The 22,678-nt window shown below is 43.4% G+C and overlaps 1 protein-coding gene across 5 annotated transcripts in view; it reads right to left on the reverse strand.

Moving 5' to 3' along the window:
* The window catches only part of ETV1 (ETS variant transcription factor 1), a 115,175-nt gene that overhangs the window by 79,459 nt on the left and 13,038 nt on the right, over positions 1 to 22,678 (reverse strand). Inside the window, exons 1-4 of one of the 5 annotated variants that reach the window (XM_068235089.1) lie at positions 16,351 to 16,401; positions 15,262 to 15,420; positions 14,703 to 14,784; positions 13,564 to 13,611 (exon numbers count right to left, since the gene is read on the reverse strand). In XM_068235089.1, the coding sequence (XP_068091190.1) occupies positions 13,564 to 13,611; positions 14,703 to 14,784; positions 15,262 to 15,306 (175 nt within the window). In that variant the 5' untranslated portion in view covers positions 15,307 to 15,420; positions 16,351 to 16,401. Of the gene's footprint in view, positions 1 to 12,923; positions 13,112 to 13,563; positions 13,612 to 14,702; positions 14,785 to 15,261; positions 15,421 to 15,659; positions 15,747 to 15,955; positions 16,214 to 16,350; positions 16,402 to 22,678 lie in introns of those variants that run through there. The other 4 variants (XM_068235088.1, XM_068235090.1, XM_068235091.1 and 1 more) reach the window with 4 other exon arrangements.

The raw sequence follows: 22,678 nt of genomic DNA on the forward strand, positions 1-22,678 counted from the left end.
AATAATCTGAACATTTGTATAGCGCTTTTCTCCTGTCGGACTCAAAGCACTCAAGAGCTGCAGTCACTGGGACGCGCTCAAGAGGCCACCCTGCAGTGTTAGGGAGTCTTGCCTTGAACTCCTTACTGAATAGGTACTTGACCTAGCCAGGATTCGAACCCTGGTCTCCCATGTCAAAGGCAGAGCCCTTAACCAGTACACTATCCAGCCACATACAGTGGTACAGTGCTTAAACCAGCGCTGACCGCCCTCGCTCGGAATCGCGGGAGTATACAGTGATTTTACTGCACTAATCGAGGTAAAAAATAAATCACCGGTGCAAAACGTTTTGCACTTTTAAGTGTAAATGGGCCCTAATGGTTGCAGTCAGCGATATACAACCGGGCTCTGCTCAATCTCAGTCACAGTTCAGAAGAAAAATGGATTGAGAATCCATCGCCAAAGAGAATATGCAATTCACTGCAGTTTTCGCCTAGGTGATATTTTTAAACTTGTCAATAAAATGCATTTTAAGCCATCAGCAAGCAAGAAAATACTCCAAATAGTTTAATAGTACTTTTTCACCTACTTCTGCTGAAAAGTTTTTTTTACATAGAAGATGAAAAATTATCTCCTAGGAGATAATTCAGGAGAAAAAAAAAAGGAATTGCATATTGGCCAATGATGTTCCACAAATGTAAATTAAACTTAAAATAAATAAATTGTAAAAATCAGTTTTTTTTTACTATCTATATTTTTTGCAATAACTGCCAACCTGATTGGTTTGCTTTACTCCTCCCACTGCTCACTTGATTTACATTTACCATCATGCCTGATCCCACTTTCAAAACCACTAAAAACTGTCTAAATTCTGTTGGGTTTGATGGAGTCAAATGGTTACTAACTGAGATTCAGTCATTGTGATCAGACCAACCAGATGATCAATCTTCTGAAAGTCCATCTTAAGGCCAAGATAAGTTAGGGCCAGTTTCCACTACTGCGGCAACCGGGCCGTATTCGGAGAGTTCCCCCGCAGGCGAACCTCGCGGGGAAACTCTGCCATAGGAAACTATGGCACCGCCGGCCAAATCGCTTACCTTAGCAATTCGGCCAAAATTTCCGTCAGTTTCCGTGCGGGAGGCTGCGAATCCCATGGCCGTGCATGGCACGCCTTCTGGGATTAGTCAGTGTTCCCGCAAAGCGCAGCCGCGCGCGGTGGCCAGTGGAAACGGGCCCTTAGTCATGGACAGGGCTGTGGAGTTGGTACAAAAATCTTGAGTCTCCTCAGTTTATGAAACCACCGATTCCAGGTACCCAAAATTGCTCCGACTCGTTGGCTCCGACAGTCCTGGTCATGGAGCATAAACTCATCCAGAATTCTTTGCTCTGGAGTGGTATCCAATTGGTCGTTAGGGAGTCGCTTAACTTGCTTAGGAGTTAAACTTTGGCATCCATTATTCAAGTCTGCAAAGTTCAGCAAGGCAGGTGTTTACAAAACCACATGGCATCCACAAGTTATGTCCAATTCAGGGGCAAGAGAGACAGACAGAGACAAGAGGACACGTGAGATTTTATAGTGTAAGGCCTCGTTCAGACTATACGCGCTGCCGTGCGCATTTTGGCAGCGCGTATAGTGTGCGACGCGCAAGAACGGTAGAAGGGCATAGACAGCCCTTCTACCGTTCCCATCATAGGGACTGCGTGGCAGTGCGATTGCGCTATTGCGTGCTGCACGCATTTTTGTGAATCGCAGCGCAGATCCCATTCATTGTAATGAATGGGATCTGCAGCGCATAGGAGCGCAGATGGCGTGTGATTGGACGCGTTGCGTTCCGATCGCACAGCCATCTGCACTAAATGATGTGAACGAGGCCTTAAAGCCTAGAAAGAGAGTTTCACCAACATCTATGCAGCAAATACTGAAGAAAGCACCCAGTATTTCTTTATTATGTATTTATATAGTACTGACATCTTCTGCAGCACATACATAGTCATGTCACTGACTGTCCTCAGAGGAGCTCACACTCTAATCCTACCATAGTCATAGTCTAATGTCCTACCATATTATTATTATGTATTTATATAGCCCTGATATCTTCTGCAGCACATTACAGAGTACATAGTCATGTCACTGACTGTCCTCAGAGGAGCTCACACTCTAATCCTACCATAGTCATAGTCTAATGTCCTACCATATTATTATTATTATTATTATTATTATTATTATGTATTTATATAGCACTGACATCTTCTGCAGAACTGTACAGAGTACATAGCCATGTCACTGACTGTCCTCAGAGGAGCTCACACTCTAATCCTACCATAGTCATAGCCTAATGTCCTACCATATTATTATTATTATTATTATTATTATTATTATTATTATTATATAGTACTGACATCTTCTGCAGCACATTACAGAGTACATAGTCATGTCACTGACTGTCCTCAGAGGAGCTCACAATCTAATCCTACTAGTCATACAGCCATCATAGTCTAAAACCAATTTAGGGGAAGCCCATTAATTATCTGTAGGTTTTTTGAGGTGCGGGAGGAAACCAAAGTGCCCAGAGGAACCCCACACAAACTTCATGTAGATAGTTTACGGGCCCGGAGACCCAGCACTGCAAGTTTAGAGTACCATCTACTATGCCACTCTACCGAACGAAGTCCAGATATCCTTGATCCGATTTTGCTTCATACCCAGAAATCATCAATGACTAAAGATTTTACAAGACAACTTGAAAAGGGGATGCATATCTAGACTAGAAATGAAAAAGAGCTGCTAACTATTCTGGCTCGCATGAAATGTTAAAGCTAAGGTAGTGCATAGGGCCGGTCTAAAGCTGAATCCATCTTCCACAATCACGCGCCACAGGAACAAACGATGGGCGCGAAAGTAATGTTGAATGATCGTGGCAATTAGTACAGGGGTCCATAGCGCTCAGAACGCCCGTCCACTATTGGATCCATCATGACGGTCGTTCAAAGCGAACAATTATCACACACAATCAGCCGCCGTTGAACATTGTTTTTCATGCAAAATTGTTTGGGGAAGAAAATTGCTTAGTGGGTATGGGCCTCAAGTCCAAGCTTCATACAACATATAACATGCAAGCTATGCTCACCCTCTGTAGTGAAGACAATCAAAAGAACCCTCAGAATGGCGTATTTCTACAACCAACATCTGCCATCGTCCAGCCCGATTGCAATATGTGTGACTACACTACAACTATGGGAGTTAGTAGGGTTGATAGACCATTAGGGGTGTCCGGTATAACTAGTCCAGGAATGGCATAACTAGTAGAACTAGAATGGGGGAAAGCTTTTTTTTAAAGCAGTAAGAACTCTCTCCTTGCAACTTGGGCTAAAACCTCTCCGAAGACAAATTCTGCATGGAGTTTGTATGTTCCTACTGGGTGCATGTGCGCAATTCAAGTATGTACCGGTAGGTTAATAGATCTCCCCCAACATCCAAGCCATAAGCCATTGTATGGATGCAGGCCTCTTATTTTCATGTAATATTCTCTATGAATAGAGAGACAAGTTTCAGTGCAGGGTTAAAGAAAAAAAAGATTCAAGCGCTTTTTAAATTACTTTCGAACAGAAAATAAGGGCAATTCACTCCAATCAGTTTATAACTAGTGTGGGTGGCGTACTCAAGCAACTGAAGAACATACAAGAACCTTATGCATTAACCCTCAGTGTCCTGCTGTTCACAAAAACACTCATTACGATCCCCATTATTACAAATACAAACAGAAGCCTCATTGCACACGTCACATTATATGGCCACCTATTTTATTTATTTAAGTATTTATATAGCACCAACATAATACGCAGCGCTGTACAGAGTATTTTGTCTTGTCCCTTCGAGGGGCTCATAATCTAGTCCCTGCCATAGTCATATGTCTATGAATCCATCTATCGTGTAGTGCATGTATGATAGTCTATGGCCAACCTAAGGGGAAACATACCTTATCTGTATGTTTTTGGGATGTGAGAGGAAACCGGAGTACCCGGAGGAAACCCACGCAGAGACGGGGAGAACATACAAACTCCTTGCAGATTTTTACCTGGCTAGGATTCGAACCGGGAAACCAGTGCTGCAGGGCAAGAGCGCTAACCACTACACCACCGTGCTGCCCAAAGCATGCACCTATGTGGGTGATCTCTCATTAGGTCACTCTCTAATGCTAACAGCAGACATACAGAGACGCTATAGACATATGAAGACATCCTTTACAAAAAAAGCCCACATTAACTCCTGCCAAGTCCACAAACTTCTTCTAAAATACATGACTGCACAACTATGAAAACAATACAAAACATCCTCTGACTGACAATGAGAGAAGAAGATGTACTTAAAAGCTTCCCTCCACCTCCAAAGTCAGGCACATGCTATGCCTAAACAGCTGCTGCTAAACCTGGACATCACTGCATCAAACACTGATGGCCATGTCAAGGTCATCACTTTACCTTCAGTCCTATTCTATAGTGTAAAATATCCATCAACAGCCACTGGGAGAAGACAACTTACCTGGGAGCTTCCGTCAACCTCTAAGTGTCGGGAAAAGTCAACCAACAGCTACGCTAAAATAGCTGCTGCTGAACCTGGCTACTATTATTATTATGCCATCTTCCACAGTGGTGTACAGAGTATATCTAATCCCTACAATAGTCATAGGACTATGTATGCATAGTGTCTCCGTGGCTGGGATTTGAACTGGGGACCCATCATGGCAAAGGCGAGAGTACTAAGTTAGGCGAGAGTACTAAGTACTACTAACCCCTACACTACTGTGCTGCCCATTGTATCCTGTAGAAAGAAAGGGTAGACAAATTCTCTAACCAATCTGACAGCCAAAGTTTGCATTATAGGAGCTGCACAAGATAGTATACCACTGGCAAAAACAGAGCGAGCGACTGGATGGTGTAATTGTTAAGGGCTCTGCCTCTGACACAGGCGACCTGGGTTCGAATCTCGGCTCTTCCTGATCAGCAAACCAGCACCTATTTAGTAGGAGACCTTGGGCAAAACTCCCTAACGCTGCTACTGCCTATAGAGCGCGTCCCAGTGGCTGCAGTGCTGGCGCTTTGAGTCCGCCAGGAGAAAAGCGCAATATAAATGTTCTGTGTCTTGTCTAAATTCTCTGTTATCTTAGTTCCTGACACTCAGAGGATGCAGTAATAGCATAAAATGTCTTACTGGAGGAAGTGACCTATACCAGAAGATTCTACATAAACATGTTCCAAAACCTGTGTTATCAAGGTTGAGAAACAGTGTGCACCAAAGCTGAAAACACATCATTATTCACTCTCACTGCAGCATGAGCGGACAGATATCTGGAACATCACGGAAGAAAGGACAGATGTGTGACAACCACTTGGTTTCCTCCCTGTCCCATTTTCTACAAATCCTCCTTAATTCCTGTGTTAATTTCCACACTCCTAATGACAGAATTTGTCAAGGACTGTCTACAGGAACAGTTTGAGATCATGGGATGGACAAACCTTTCTCTTCCTACTGACCATATGGCACCTGAGTAGTCTCACTAACATACTAAGTTATTTGTTGTCACCAAGAATCAAATAAGATGCCTGCCATGAACGACCACGCAATACCAAAAAAAGCACATGCTTTCTAACTGGAATGTTTTTTTTTTATATATACCGTACATATACATATAAGTAAAAAAATGTAATAAAAGTTGCAGTGACCAGAAACACAAACATTGCTTTAGCAGGTGATCCCAGTCAGGAGAAATTCCTGACTGGCTGTTATTTGAAGTTTGCATACTGTTCAAGAACTTTTTCCAGAAGTCAATATAAAGCTTTATTTCCCCCATTAAAAGTAATGCAAGCAAGGGGGGGGGGGGGGGGGGGTAATTCTGGACAAAAATCACCCCAAATTCATTTCTGTCCGATGGTGCACCTTAGCACTGGTTCCTGCTACAACCTTAAGCATAATTAAAATGAATAAATAAAAAAAAAAAAAAAAAAAAAAAAAAAAAATTAAATATATATATATATATATATATATATATATATATATATATATATATATATATATATATATATATATATATATATATATATATATATATATATATATATATATATATATATATATATAATATATATATATATATATATATATATATGATTTGAGGAAGAACTTTACAACCATTAAATAAAAAACATTTATGAGTTCTATCATTTATCGCAGTTCATTTTCAAACACCATATCCCCTTTCTTCTAATTAATTTCAAGACTTCCCCCCCCCCCAATAAAAAGTTTCCCAGTGCCCAAAAAGTTTACATTTTGGCTGCATTTTTTTCTTCTAACTTACAGAGGGGCATTTTGACCAAGAGAAGAAACTTCTCCAAGGAAATGTCCATTGTTCTTTTTGGTTGTCTATTATTATGTCTTTCAGTCAAGCAATCCATCCCTTCAGTTTACGCTACAACTAATTGATCAGAATCATAATTTCCTGACTGGGGACAGCATATGGACACTATCCAAAAACTTCACCACCGATAACTTTTGAACCCAAAAACAGATAGAAATGTTAAAAAAAAAAAAAAAAGTTCCCTGCTTCACACCCAATCCGCTGACATCTCGTGAAATTCTCCATTGACAATGCACGAATAAACTGGAAATTTTCACATGCATGCCTAACTTCACTGTAAAGACCTACATACGATAATATAATGTTTTGCTAATAGCTATTTGGAGACCAAAACGGAAGCCTGTTTTTCCTTTATTATTAGTGGCTGCGGAGGAGGAGATGGGAGCTGCATTAACAGTTACGTGCCAACTACAACCCACCCCCAAGATGTCATGCATTTACTAAATCAACAGAATGAAAAATAGAGAGAGGCAGATTACAGAAATTTGAGAAGATCTCGGGATTTGAACCTGGAAACCCTCTTCAGATGCCTTCAAAAAAGCCCAACCTTAGAAACGTTTTTCTCCACGCGTGGAATTCTAAGAAGCAGCACAGATCTCCGGCATCCAGAACGCAAGGGGTTAGCATTTTAATTAAAGCGAGCTCTATCCACTGTAACAATGACCCGAAGCCAAACAAGGAAGAAGATGTATGAGTCATTCTTTCTGCCAGGGAATGAGACAGCTGATCTCCTAAACAGTTTTTTTTCTCTCCCCGAGACAAGCAATCAGGGCTAGAGTTCTTCTTCCATTCACAAAAACACACTCACACAGTTCACCATGTGGCTTGAACCACACAGCTTCTCAGCGTCACACCCTTCCCAGGACCTGACTGAGAAACAAAAGTCAACTTGAAATTTCTGCGTAAACACAGCTAGGCTTGTTTGCTCTCGGCAAAACTAGAGCGACCCATTTTGTGCAAAAGGAAGAGAAAAAAAATGGATCTTGAAGAATAGAGGAATGAATAGCATAGAAAATACAAAAAGACACTTTTTTATTTTACAGACAGGAAGTTACTAACATTCTAAGCCATCCATAATATTTGAAAGGTCACCCACAGGGAGGAACAATCCACCTGTAGGGCAGTCTTTTTGTTTCATGTATCAGCCAAGATTCCAATGAGTGTCTAAATGTTTGTCTTTCAGGGACTAACCAGTGGCGTAGCAATAGGGGGTTTCAGAGGTAGCGACCGTTGAGGCTCTTGGGTCAGAGGTGCCCCCAAGGGGCCTCTATCGAGCACAATATTAGCTCTCTATTGGCCCTGTGTTGGTAATAATCACCTCTATAGATGCTTTAAAAATAGTAGTAATCATTAAACTGTTTTCCCATCCTCTACTTGAACCTTTGACACGGTTGTCCTTTGCAGGTTTTAGTGCACCGTATCAATTGGTATGTATAGAGTGCTTGGAGGGCCCCACGTAAAACTTGCACCGGGGCCCATAGCACCTTAGGTACACCACTGGGACTAACAAAATTATTTTTATCAAGATGATGCATTGGTATAGGTACATTTTTCCACAGCACTTTACAGAGTAAAGTTTGGGTCACCACCAGTCCCTCAGAAGGTCTCACAATCCCCCCCCCCCCCCCCTCATTGTCTATGGTCTCTTTTGGAGGAAAGGCAATAAAACTACCAATAGGTCGTTGTTTTTTTAAGTAATTTCATTGTTTTATACAATGACTATAAAGTTCTTGAATCTTGAAGTCACTGGCATGTGGGAGGCCCCATGGAGAAAACCCACGCAGGCATAAGGGGGACATACAAACTCCATGCACATCATGTTGTGACTGACACACAAACCCAGGACTCTAGAGCTACAGGGTGAGCATACTCTCTGGTTCAAAAGCAATTTTTGCAAATATTTTTTTTTTAAAAAAAACATAGCCATGTTAAAAAAATTGTCAAGCCAATGATGAACAGAATGTTTACTAGTTGAACAATTATTCTAACTCTGCAATGGTTCTTTCTTCTGGCCAGAGATGGGAAAAAACAAAACTGAAAGCTTCAAACAAATCAAAATAAGCTCTAGGGAATATTATGGACCCAAGAAGCATGGAGATTTATCAACTCCTGTCACATACACAAATAATTCTTAGTTGGCCAAACAGTTGTTCCCGATCATGTTGGCCGATGGTCAGCACAGTGGCCACTGCTTGCCCAGGTCTGCCAGGTTCCATGTACTGTGATACAGAAAGGGGAGGGAGGATAAGCAGGATGCTCTCTGCAGCATGCAGGGGCAAAGCAACTGGTCAAAAGAATGTCTGTTCCAGTCAAATGCTTTTTGCCCACATTAAGTGCAGAAGTCAGGAATGCCCGTATAGACATAAAATTGTCATCTGACATTCTTTCAGCTATATAAAAAAAGGTTTCTGCACACTAACATCTGTATACAGACAGCATTTTAGTATTATACAGTAAGGTTCATATCCATGAGAGGGTCTTGCATCTCCTGTCCTGCTATGTGACACTTAAGAAACAGCCAAATCATGCAACACTGTCCATATCGAGGTTGGGTCAACAATGTCAACCCAGATATGCTTGTTCGGACATCAATGACCGAGTGCAGGCTCAAATAAAGAATTCAGACCTTAAAATGTGGTCAACCAAAGCCAAGGGGGTCTGAACATAAACAAGGGCTTACTTTTCTTTACTCAGTATGGTTGCCAGCATAAGTGAATACCTCCTTTGCATATAGGCTGCTCTGACATACTTTAGAAAAATCCACAGAAGTACCGGCGTATGTGAAAACTGCAAATATCAATTTCCTAATGTGGTGGCACAAAAGTTGGTCCAGATACTATCAAACTCAGTCCCTGCCTGCTCTGCAGGTTCTTCCTGAGGAGGAGAAGGAAGGCAGTTTACTAAAGACTGGTTTGACAATTTCACAACATAAAACCCAGAAAATTTAGCGCAATAAATAATAAAAATCAACTAATGGCCTACTGTAAAATAGCACAAAGCCCAGCCTACACCAACCATCACTTCTTTGCCAAATAAATATTTTTGCAAACAATGAAGGAAAAATGAAATAAGCTACAACATATAAACACATGTCTAAATAAAAGGAAGTAGCACACTGAAATAAAAATCGGGACAAAAAAAAAAAAAAAAGTAAAAAAAAGTTTATAGTGAATCAGGATTCTAAAAATATTTTATTACTTTAAAAAGAATGGAGAAACGAACAAGACTTATGAGTAAAGTTTCTCTATTCTTAAATGAAAAAAAAAATAATGTAAAAGTCATAGCCACTATCATGCATTATATATTTGCCAAAGACTATCGTAATAGTTTTTTGAAAAGTAAAACCACCATCGTTTTGCTACAATAAAAAAACTTTGTAAAGTAACTCACAGATCTGACAGAGTACTGCATTCTGAGAAAAATCTCAATTTCATCCTCTCCTTAACTTGGTGTTTTGGTTGCCATGTAGAACGCTCATCATTCTGCTGTGCTGGCACTGGCTACAAAGTCTGGTGCAACCACCTGTCATGTTGGAGTCATGTTAGGCCAACCCCTCTCCTCACACTAGGACATTGCTAAGTTGTCCTTATGAGCATTTACTAATAGTCTCTACCTGCACTTACAAGTCAAGGGCTTTGTTTTGTTACCAACTATACTAGGAAGTATGGGATTTAAAGCACCAAGGCAAACAATCATAGCTTAGGCGTTCAATAGCTTTTGAGCAGGAAGATTAATGAAATATGATCGCTATAGCTAATGCACAACTCTGTGTCTAGTATAATAAAATATCAGCCATGTCAACTTTCTAACATCCGAGCTCAAATCATACGGATGTACCAAGTTGTATTCCTTTTACATCCATAAAAGCAATCTTCCAAAGAAAAGTTGACATAATTTGCAAACTTATCATGTAACTTTATATATTGTTTACTGAAAAAGGACTTGGTGTGCACTAATAATTGCAATAAGCCTCATCTTTCAGTAAAGGTGTCCCAATTCCATCTAAACAAAACAAAACAAAAAAAAAAAAGTTATCAGTTGTAGAAAGAAACCAACTCAAATCTGAAACAGCATAATTCGCTACTTTTTCTTTGACGTAAGTTTGCTCCTTCACCAAGACATTGCGAAATGAACCACAACATCGAGAATAAGGATAGCATCTACAAGGATACAGGTGCAACCACCAATGAAGACAGGCAGCTAGGTCTACATTTCAGATCTTAGTTACCCAAGTACAACCAAGCATTTTAAATTAAACTGAGGAACACTTGATTATGCTTTTCTATAATTTCTGACAATGCCAACCTTGGTTTTGAATCCCCCAAGACCTGGAGGATCAGTGAGGATACAGAGGAAATTTCAGTAGTATTTGATAACCGGTGATAAAACCAACTAGACTGATTGTGGAGGACCCTAGCCATGGAATCAACCAAAATGTCATGGCCAACCATTTCAGAAGTTACTTTTTCCAAGTCAAAAGATACTTGAAAATAAACACCAAAAACACAGATGCTATAGAATATTTAAGTATTGGGAGACAGAACTCCATTGCTTAATAAAGGTGCAGCAGCTAAAACAATAAAAGCTCAACAGCACACAGATGTGGCATCCAATAACTCGAAAACCAAAAAGTCTGAAAGCCCAGAAACAGAGGCCGATAAGAGATATATAGTGATGAAAAGCCAGATTAAAAATGTATGAAGATAGGAAAGACGTAGAGAAGAAAATAAATGCTTCTATGAAAATATATTTGAGGTGGCAGTAGAGTATTGTATCATGTTAGCCACACGTCACAAAGTCAGAGAATTCAATTCAAAATGTCCCCAGGTATTTTCAACAGCCCATATACCAATGCTTCTAACATCCAACTGTCAATACAATTTGCAGAGATATACAAAAAGATGTCATATGCCACAGGCCCACTACTCTTAAAGAAAACAGAACAAGACATTAAAAAAACCCAGCTAAACCAGAAACCTATACTCCTTAAAACTCAATCGGAGAACAAGTAGCCAGCTTGGAACAGCCTCAACATTTTTGGATACAAGAACTACGGTAACTATGGGACAACCAAAAAACCACCTCTTAAAAAAAAAAAAGGAAATCACTTAAAGATGTTGAAAAAGGAAGTCTAGCATTTCATTTCATAACAATAGAGTAGTACTCTAGTAGTAGTAGTAGTTACAAAGCACTAGACACAAGTAGTAATAAAAATTACTCCGTGAGACATTCAAAAATTTACAACTTCTGGCACTTTTAATAGCAGAACCTGTCTCTACAAGTCCTCTGACACCTGGTGCTACAACCGCTTTGCTGATTCATCCGTATGCCGGGTAGTCGACCAAAAAGGAGCATGTTGAGTGTAAGCCTATGAGGCATCCTAGCACAACTGTGTTTTATAATATATTGCTGGATGAATATTAATTTAATCTCCTTTTAAAAAGTGGATCCTTAAGGCATGAGTTGCTAAGTTCTTTAAAAGCACATATTTCCCCATCGCCAATGGCAATAGCCCATAACACAAAATTAAAAACGAAAAACAAAAATGGAAACTAAAGAAAGCTGTAATGTATATAATACCGCACTATGAATTCTACACTGCTAAATAAGGCATTGACATCCAAATTGCAAGGAGATCTGATTTGCACAACAAATTAAATAATGGACGCAATAATGGATGTAATATAAGGGCAGCGATGACACGTTAACTAAGAAAGAAGGATTGAGTGCCATGAAGACTGTTTTGTATCTACTCAATTATGTGGTATGGGGAGCATTTAGAAAATTGTAAAACACAAAAAAATAAAAGAAATAAAATTGTAATCGTCAAAAAGTTGCATAGTAAAAAAAGAGTTGACCAGTTTCCAGAATATATTTCATAAAAATACTACATTTCTTATCAATACACAATAAGTCTATACTGTATACATTCAGATTGACAAGGAGATAAAGAAAAACAAAGTGCAGTGTATATTTTTCACGTATAAACCAAATCAAATAAAAATCATAGTATGATAAAATGATGCTGCCATTTAATAACTAATACATTATTGTCTATGTACCATTCTTAAACACATACATACTCACAAACATACAGCAAGTACCAAAGAATGGAAAAAAAACATAAAAAAAAGAAAAAAAAAGTTCTTAAATTATTTTCAAAGCGAGAACCAACCATCAAAGCAATGAGCTGCAAAGAGGAACAGCAACTGGACTTAATACTTGTGCTAAACACAAATCCATCCAAGGGACTGAGTGGTTACTCAGTCCCATCAATATTTTATATACGTACACAATTAAATATAAAGCCACACAAACATGGAAAAAGCTATCAGCGAGTATACAATATCACATAAAAGAAATATATATATAGTGACAAACAATAAATAAAAAAACATAGGAAACACATACGTAAATAGCAAAATAAAGACTATAGTAAAAAAAAAAAAAAGTTTTCAAAAAATTAAATTGGAAAATATTACACAGGACACGACTACAAGGTCTTGATGTCCACAAGCCCTCTATACACACCTAGCGTCCTATGCTGAGAGCAAGGTGGAAAAAAGACACTTGCACTCAATTCCTGAAGCATCCCGTCCTACTGAACTCAAGGAGAGCAATTTGTGCCATCAGAAAGCTACTCTCCTAGAACGACCAGAAGATCATGTGTGCTGATGGAAAGGAGACAGCTGCTTCTGCCCTGCGCTCTGTGTGTGTGTTGCAGTCTCTTGAGGTGCACTGATATAAAGCTGATCAATTGCAATTAAAAAAAAAAAAAAAACTGAACAGAGATAGAGAGAGGGGGGAGAGATAGATAGAGAGAGAGGAAGAGACACGAGAGATGAGGAGGACCTCAAGTTGTGCAGCATCAGTTCTGGCCAAAAGCAGATGTGATTGTGAACTGATAGCCACCTCTCCTGGTAATTTGTGATGACACTGGGTAGAGCAGTACTCTGGTCCCCAAAGACAAACTCATCACATACTCTAATGTATGCATGACACATGAGGTGGCTCTTTTAAAGCTCAATTAATTGGGTTGAACATTTAAGACAGCAAGTTCAGAATCTCTCTCCCCCCTCCTCTACCCCCCCCCCCCCCTCCCAATCTTATTCTCCCAAGTTACTCTCTCATATACAATCTCTCTCTCTCTCAACGCATCTTGGTGTCTTACCTTCTGCAAGCCACGTCTCCTGCAACTGGCTCAGGTCTTGAAAGAGTTCTACAAAGACAAAATTTAATATTGACATTATATTACACAATCTTTTTGCAAAAGTACTTCAACCTTACATTCTGCTCCTCGTCCTACTGCTGAGGTCATACGAACGAGAGGATTGGAAAGGTTTGTGGCAGCTACAGTAAGCGGTCTTGCTTACCTAGGCAGCGACAAACCACCACCAGTAGGAAGCAATTAGTTGGAGCTATCTTGTAGGACATAAGCAGATACGTTTTATAGCTAAATTTCTTGTAGGATGTAACCTTCCACTCGGCAAATTAAAAGGTTATCCCTTCAAACCCTACATGGCAAGGATAGATAAACCACAGGAGACAGGTAGCCACAGTTCCTTCAAAATTACAGGTGGCAACTTTTTAGTATCTTTAAACGTCATTATCATGGGTGGCCAGGCTGACTCCTGAGTTCCATATACATTTATTGAGTTACATTGCACAGTACCTAAGAAGTAGTAGATACTACACTAAAATTACAATTTTATTTTTGTTTATTCTTGGACAGCAATCAGGATCTCAAAATCAGCTACCAGTTCAAAACGTAGTGAGACTGGAGATAGGTTGTTTATCATCTTCTCCCTGACACAATGATCTTTGCACCTTATGGTTTTGCTCAATACTGAGGTCTATAGTCTGTACACAGAGTCCAGTTATCAAAGTGACGCCCATCACTTAAGGGTATTTTATTGGAATATTTTTGGTTACAACACTTCAAAAAAGCGGTAATGCTGGTGTACGGCATTTTAGGTAAACATTGAGGATGGTCACCTTGCCCTTCAACTGTGATGGAAACAAGAAACTACAAATCCCAGCATGCCTCCATATAACTTTCAGAGAAGAAAATAGGACACGGTGTAACAGATCAGACAGTGCTGGGGTTTGTAGTTCATTTAGAAGCCCCCCCGAGGCTGAGCTGTCTTCGGTTTCTAATCTACAAAACAGTTCGTGGTGACTTGGTAGTCAGATTACCGAGGGTTATTTTAAAACTCGTTTCAGCTAGACAATGCCCTGCTAAGGATGACTCAAGGCTTGCAGCCTTAGAAGAGAAAAATAATAATACCAAGTGTACGTCAAACATCTCACCTTCTGAATCATGGGCCAGGTCTCTGCTAAGAAACTTTCTTTTTCTGCTCGTCCTGTCGTGGCTAATTCTCCCACTTGTATTCTAAAAACAGCAAGAGAATCACTGCTTGAGACTAAAAAAAGTCAACTAAACGCAAGAGGCTTGCAACCAACAACAGCAACCACAACCATCACCAACGTACAAAACCTCGCAAATAACCTCATTACAGAGGAAAATTCAGCATGCACACGGAACTGGCTGCACAAAACCCACGTAGACGCAATCACACAACATGCTAGATGTACACCCAGGGGATCGGGAGGGGGGGGGGGCTCAATAACTGATTTAAAGGGTTATTAAAGATCCCAAAGCCACTTAGATCAAATCTGGCAGCTTACAAAAATAGGAAAGGGGGAGTAACTGAATTTGATGTAAGTACACTCACATGCCCACACCACGTACAAAAAGTTTAGGAGACAAGAAAAACTTTCCGGATTGGCACATCACACCACAAAAACTCACGTGTGGAAAACAATAAAGAAATGGTGCAACAGAGAACCTGTACTTCTCAAGACTCACATTGGGGACCAGGTAAGGCACTTGCTGGTCGTAAAATCCATCCATCCTTTAGATTTTACGCAAATCTCAAAAAAGTCAGAAAAGGGGGTGTCGCACACATTTATCGGTCTTGTCTTCCTCAGTGTCTGGGCTCACAGCAACCTCCACTCAGTAAGATGGCTTTAGGGGTAAAAAGGGAAAAAAAAGAAAAAAAAAAGCATGAATGAAAAGGCTGGCATTTGCATAGCTAATCAAGCTTCAACAATCCCATTCATAAAAACTCCCTCTCCACTGCCCTGAACTGCATTTGCATGGAGAGGAGGCTACAGCCCAGGATGGAAGGGGGGGGGGGGGGGGGGGTAGAGAGAGTGGAGGAGGAGGGGGGTGGGGAGAAGGGAAATAAAACAAAATAAACAAACTTGCAAATAAAAAGAGACGCTTGAAACGGAAGTCCTGGGCAGTTCTGCTCCCCCCTCTCCTCCCCTCCCCCACACGGGGCTACAAGTGGAGATTCTGTGATTTCTGCAAAAAAAACGTGTGTGCAACAACTAGTAATGGCGATCAACTAGATTTGCAATTGCAAAGCACCTAAGAGGAGAGCAGAGAGAGAGGAGGCAGCCAAGTCCACCAGCAAGCCAGGAGAGGGGGGAGAGAAGCAGGCAGGGAGAGGATGAAATACAAAAATAAAGAAAAAGTTGCAGGAGAAGGCACCCACCTGACGGTGACCGATCACACAGGGGCTCCCTCCAAATTCAAAAATATATATATAAAAAAATCTCTACTCAGCAGGCATGAATGATGTGCTGGCAGTCCCCCTGTGCAGGCTGCTAGCTGCACTGTCAGGCACAGATTATTGTGTGGTTTTTCCTCTGCCTCTCCTGCAGGGGCCTCCTATCCAAACTGATCCATCTCTCTCCCTCCCCTCTGCTGAGTCTCTTTCCCAGGATCACATTTCCAGCTGTCAATCAGGCTTCAGCCTTTCTCCCTGTGATAAGGAAAAACAATGGCTGCAGCTATGGTGCTGCCCCCCCACTCCTCCCCTCCAAGTCCCCCCCCCCCCTGTCCCTCCTCCCTTCCCCCAGGAATATGCACCTCCTGACCTCTCCTCACCCTCTATGTGACATTCGGAAACGTTCTTTCCTCCAGGAAGATCCACTTCCTAAATAACAGACACAAACACACAGCACCTCCCCCCTCCTCCTCCTCCTCTGCTGCCAGCCAGGCGGGGAGGGAAGGGTTAAACTGGCCAAAAGTTGCGCAGGAATGGCAGCCTCCAGCGATCCGGGGCTGCTCTGCTCAAATATTTGCAAATCGGGGGATTTGCATTTTGACTTGCATGTAAATATTGATTGTAATGGCTCTCCGTGCATTTCCTGTGAGTGCTGCGCTGCTGGCTGGAGAGAGGAGGGGGGAGGTGAGGAAAGTCATGGTCATTAAAGTGTCAGCTTTGTGACAATAAAGGGGTGTAAATGGCCCATGATGTTGTGGCTGTTACATGTTTGTGTAGTTCTGACACATTTTAGGATGAGGGGTTAAAGGACAACTGATGGGAGAGGGATATGGAGGCTGCCATATTGTTTCCTTATAGACAATGCCAGTTGCCTGGCAGTCCTGCTGGTCTATGTGGCTGCAGTAGTGTCTGAATCACACCAGAAACAAGCATGCAGCTAATCTTGTCAAAACTTTGAGGGCTCGTTTCCACTATCGCGAATCCGGGTACTTATCCGTTAGCCGGGCGCATCCTCTAGGTGGCGACAAAACTCCACCAGAGTTACATCTTTCCCTACTTTCCATGTCGGCCTGGAGGGGGAATAGTAATTAGCGCCACCTGCCGGATGCGCCCGACTAACGGATAAGTACCCGAATCCGCATGCATCCAACGCATGCGGATTCGCACATGTAATGCAAGTGGATGGGCCTGTTTCCACTGTAGCGTTGTTGAGGTGCGTTTTTGTTCAGCGGTGAAAAAACGCACAAAAGAGCCGCAGAATTCGCCTGCGAGTGGAATGCATGTCAATCGCCGCTAATGTATTTAAGGGCCCGTTTCCACTAGAGCGAATCCGCATGCGTCGTCTGATTCACATAACCAATACAAGTGGAAGGCCCTGTTTCCACTTGTCAATTTTTTCCTGCGTTTTTCTGTGCAGGATTTTTCTGCACGGTAGAGCCTGCAGAATTCGCCTGCGTGAGGAATGCAGGCGATTCGCAGGCAAAGTATTTGATAGGGAAAATGCACATGCGTTTTTTTGCCGCGATTTCACGTGCAAATTTGCATGAAAACTAATGTAAATTGAACCAGGCAGTGACATGGTTATATACCCTGCCTATGCTAAATCGCAGCAAAAAACGCACGTGGAATCGCATCCGCATGCGATTTCGTCAGCGGTGGAATCCCGGGGATTCGCACCGCACTTGTGGACACGAGCCCTAATAGGGCATTCGCATGCAATCAATGGAAAAGCACACCGGCATTGCCATGGTTAAATTCGCATACATCGTCATCCATGCGATTTTTCATGCGAATTTTGCCGCAGCGATTTTGCCACGCAATAGTGGAAACGGGCCCAAAAAGATAATGAGCTCTATTCACCATCACACAGATTTTTTACCGCTATATTACCCCCAGTGATAATTTTCGCATTTTTTCCACTTTCACTAAAAATGTTCTGCATGTTTCCCGCATGCGGGAACAATGCGAAAAAAAATTGGGAAACATGCGGAATTACATAGTAAACATGCGGAAAAAAAGTGGCATAAAAAAACTTGGCCAAAAAAAAAAAAAATGAAAGTCCAGCAAACACGGTGCTCAGGGTTCCAGACTCCATTTACATCAATGGGAAGTGAAATATATCACCAAGTACTAGTAAGTGATACAAAATCTGTAATTAAGTCAGAAATAGTGCGCCCCTTTTTGTTTGTGAATTTCGTTTTTTTGTGGGAATTACCGACCTTTTGCGGACTTTTACCGCACTTTTTACGTATGCAAGTAAATAAACATGCGTACAATTTTTTGAATGTCACAATGGTCTTTTTTCATTCGGGAATTGACCGCAAATGCATTTCCGCATGCGGAAAATGATTGTGCATAGAGGCTAGTGTTGGGCGAACAGTGTTCGCCACTGTTCGGGTTCTGCAGAACATCACCCTGTTCGGGTGATGTTCGAGTTCGGCCGAACACCTGACGGTGCTCGGCCAAACCGTTCGGCCATATGGCCGAACTAAGAGCGCATGGCCGAACGTTCCCCGAACGTTCGGCTAGCGCTGTGATTGGCCGAACGGGTCACGTGGTTCGGACCCGAACGCGCTCTGATTGGCCGAACTGTCACGTGGTTCGGGTAAATAAATACCCGAACCACGTCATATCTCCGCCATTTGTCTGTGGGTTTAGCTTTGGGTAGGCAGGCAGGGTAGTTCGCGCTCCAGCCACGCTAGCCAGGGTCCCCCCCAGTCATTGTGTGTCGCTGCTGGGAACAGTAGTACACCGCTCGTTCAGCCACACTATATAGCATTCTGTGTACTGTTCTGTGTCTGCTGGGAACAGTAGTACACCGCTCGTTCAGCCACACTATATAGCATTCTGTGTACTGTTCTGTGTCTGCTGGGAACAGTAGTACACCGCTCGTTCAGCCACACTATATAGCATTCTGTGTACTGTTCTGTGTCTGCTGGGAACAGTAGTACACCGCTCGTTCAGCCACACTATATAGCATTCTGTGTACTGTTCTGTGTCTGCTGGGAACAGTAGTACACCGCTCGTTCAGCCACACTATATAGCATTCTGTGTACTGTTCTGTGTCTGCTGGGAACAGTAGTACACCGCTCGTTCAGCCACACTATATAGCATTCTGTGTACTGTTCTGTGTCTGCTGGGAACAGTAGTACACCGCTCGTTCAGCCACACTATATAGCATTCTGTGTACTGTTCTGTGTCTGCTGGGAACAGTAGTACACCGCTCGTTCAGCCACACTATATAGCATTCTGTGTACTGTTCTGTGTCTGCTGGGAACAGTAGTACACCGCTCGTTCAGCCACACTATATAGCATTCTGTGTACTGTTCTGTGTCTGCTGGGAACAGTAGTACACCGCTCGTTCAGCCACACTATATAGCATTCTGTGTACTGTTCTGTGTCTGCTGGGAACAGTAGTACACCGCTCGTTCAGCCACACTATATAGCATTCTGTGTACTGTTCTGTGTCTGCTGGGTACACCGCTCGTTCAGCCACACTATATAGCATTCTGTGTACTGTTCTGTGTCTGCTGGGAACAGTGGTACACCGCTCGTTCAGCCACACTATATAGCATTCTGTGTACTGTTCTGTGTCTGCTGGGAACAGTAGTACACCGCTCGTTCAGCCACACTATATAGCATTCTGTGTACTGTTCTGTGTCTGCTGGGAACAGTGGTACACCGCTCGTTCAGCCACACTATATAGCATTCTGTGTACTGTTCTGTGTCTGCTGGGAACAGTAGTACACCGCTCGTTCAGCCACACTATATAGCATTCTGTGTACTGTTCTGTGTCTGCTGGGAATAGTGGTACACCGCTCGTTCAGCCACACTATATAGCATTCTGTGTACTGTTCTGTGTCTGCTGGGAATAGTGGTACACCGCTCGTTCAGCCACACTATATAGCATTCTGTGTACTGTTCTGTGTCTGCTGGGAACAGTAGTACACCGCTCGTTCAGCCACACTATATAGCATTCTGTGTACTGTTCTGTGTCTGCTGGGAATAGTGGTACACCGCTCGTTCAGCCACACTATATAGCATTCTGTGTACTGTTCTGTGTCTGCTGGGAACAGTAGTACACCGCTCGTTCAGCCACACTATATAGCATTCTGTGTACTGTTCTGTGTCTGCTGGGAACAGTGGTACACCGCTCGTTCAGCCACACTATATAGCATTCTGTGTACTGTTCTGTGTCTGCTGGGAATAGTGGTACACCGCTCACCCGTCACTGTATAGCATTGTGCTCTGTGTCGCTGCTGGGAATAGTGGTACTGTATAGCATTTCTGTACTGCCACTGTACTGCTGCCAGTCAGCGTGTACTGTAAGGATAAGTGAAATGAGGAAGAAATCCGGTGAAAGAGGGAGGGGCAAGGGAAGAGGTGTTTCCCCTGACGGTTCACGTACAGGCCACAGGGGAGCACCCAAGAAAACCCACTCAATACCGCCCATGTTGTCCAGGACAACAACCCTCACAAATCCAAAAGAACAGGACCAGATAATTACTTGGATGACCTCTCAAGCGTCCAGCAGTGGGTTAAGCAGCACCAGCACATCACGCACGAGGTCCGAGTCCTCAGCCAGTTACAAGGAGCCAGTGGGCACAAAGCTGACACAACCGGCAGCGACACCACGCACACAACTGCCAGATAACCAGTCCGATGAATTACCTCAGGACACAATGGGGTATTCGCAGGAGCTATTCCCAGCCCAACAAACTTCCACCTTTCAAAGGTCAATGGAGGAACAGCCAGAAATGTTGTGCCTGGATTCACAACCGTTAACTGTGGGAAATGCACCGCGCACTGAAATACAAGGCGAGTCCGAAGAGGACTCGGAAACCCAAATCCCAGAGCAATTTGGGCAGGAGGGGTTGCAATTGCAGGAGGTCGGCCGACAAGATCTGGAAGACGACGTTGGAGTGTGCTGCGCAGAGGTTGTTGTGGGGAGCTCTACTCCACGGCGGTGGCCCACAATGACATATGACGAGTTTGAGGAGATGGAAGAGGAGGGTATGGACAATGTGGACAGAGACCCAGATTTTGTTTGTGAACGAGAACATCGCCGTCGTAGCAGCAGCACAGATGAGTCTGTTGAAGAACACACTGCTGCACGAGTTCGCCTTGTGCCACAAGGTAGGCGGCGCGCAATTTCAGGCACCACAAGCGTGGAAGTTCAAGTGAGAGGCAAAAGAGGAGCAAACAGAAATCGCCAGCAAGGAGGCAGGTGCTCCAAAGTCTGGGCTTTCTTTGAAGACTGCACTGAGGATGTTACCATGGCGATTTGCAAGGTGTGCAAGACCCGCCTGAGCAGGGGGAAAAATATTAACAACCTCTCCACCACCAGCATGAGCCGTCACATGCTATCCAAACATCCCACTCTTTGGGCAAACGCGTCAGGACAGGGTACCAGAAACAACACTGCCTCCCTTGGGTTCACCAGACCCGCCTCAGCAGCAGCAGTAGCCCAGCCATTGCGTGGTTCACAACATTCACAAACATCAGACGACGCTGACACTGTCACTTTCCGGAGTAGTGCTCTTGAGGTCTCCCAGTGTTCATCAAACACAACAACCAACAGCCCTTCCGTGTGCAGCGCTACGGTTCAGTTGTCTGTGTCGGAGATGTTTGAGCGCAAGAGGAAATTGCCAGCAAATGACCCCCGGGCCGTGGCAGTAACAGCCAGCATAGCCAAGCTTCTGGCCTGCGAAATGCTGCCATATCGTTTGGTGGAGACAAACAGCTTCAAGGGCATGATGTCAGTGGCCATCCCACGTTACGTGGTTCCCAGCCGCTACCACTTTGCACGCTCTGCAGTGCCTGAGTTGCATGAGCACGTGGTCAGCAAAATAACCCGAAGCTTGAAGAATGCCGTTGCCTGCAAGGTTCACCTCACCACTGACACCTGGACGAGTGCGTTCGGCCAGGGTCGATACATCTCCCTTACCGCGCACTGGGTGAACCTTGTGGAGCCTGGCAGCGATTCCTCACCTGCTACGGCACGGGTGTTGCCCACGCCACAAACAGCTGCACCGCCGTCCCTCCCACTGGATAACAGCAGCACCTACCTCTCTGACTCCTTCTCCTCCAACGCATCTCAAAGCTGTACCTCATCCGGAAACGCTAACCCAGCAGCAGTAGGATCGTGGAAGCAGTGCAGCACAGCTGTTGGCATGCGTCAGCAAGCGTTGCTGAAGCTAATCTGCCTTGGGGATAAGCAGCACACAGGGGAGGAAATTTGGAGGGGAATAAAGGAACAGACGGATTTGTGGCTGGCACCGCTGGACCTGAAACCGGGCATGGTTGTGTGTGATAATGGGAGTAATCTCATTCGCGCTTTAAGGTTGGCTAAGCTGACACACATCCCTTGCCTGGCGCACGTGATGAACCTAGTAGTTCAGCGGTTCCTGAGGACATACCCAGGCGTGCCCGATCTGCTGTTGAAGGTGCGTCGAGTGTCCAAACATTGTAGAAATTCCAGTACTGCTTCGGGGGCACTCGCCAAGATGCAGGAGCGCTTCAATCTCCCCCACCATCGCTTGCTGTGTGATGTCCCTACGCGCTGGAATTCTACGCTGCACATGCTAGCCCGCTTTTGCGAGCAGAAGAGTGCAGTGGTCCAGTACATGACGGCGCAGTACCGAGGCGCATCCGGCCAGCTGCCAAGCTTCTGTGGATCCGATTGGGCCAACATGTTGGACCTCTGCC

The sequence above is a fragment of the Hyperolius riggenbachi genome, chromosome 5, assembly GCF_040937935.1.
Source record: "Hyperolius riggenbachi isolate aHypRig1 chromosome 5, aHypRig1.pri, whole genome shotgun sequence".
NCBI classification, from domain to species: domain Eukaryota; kingdom Metazoa; phylum Chordata; class Amphibia; order Anura; family Hyperoliidae; genus Hyperolius; species Hyperolius riggenbachi.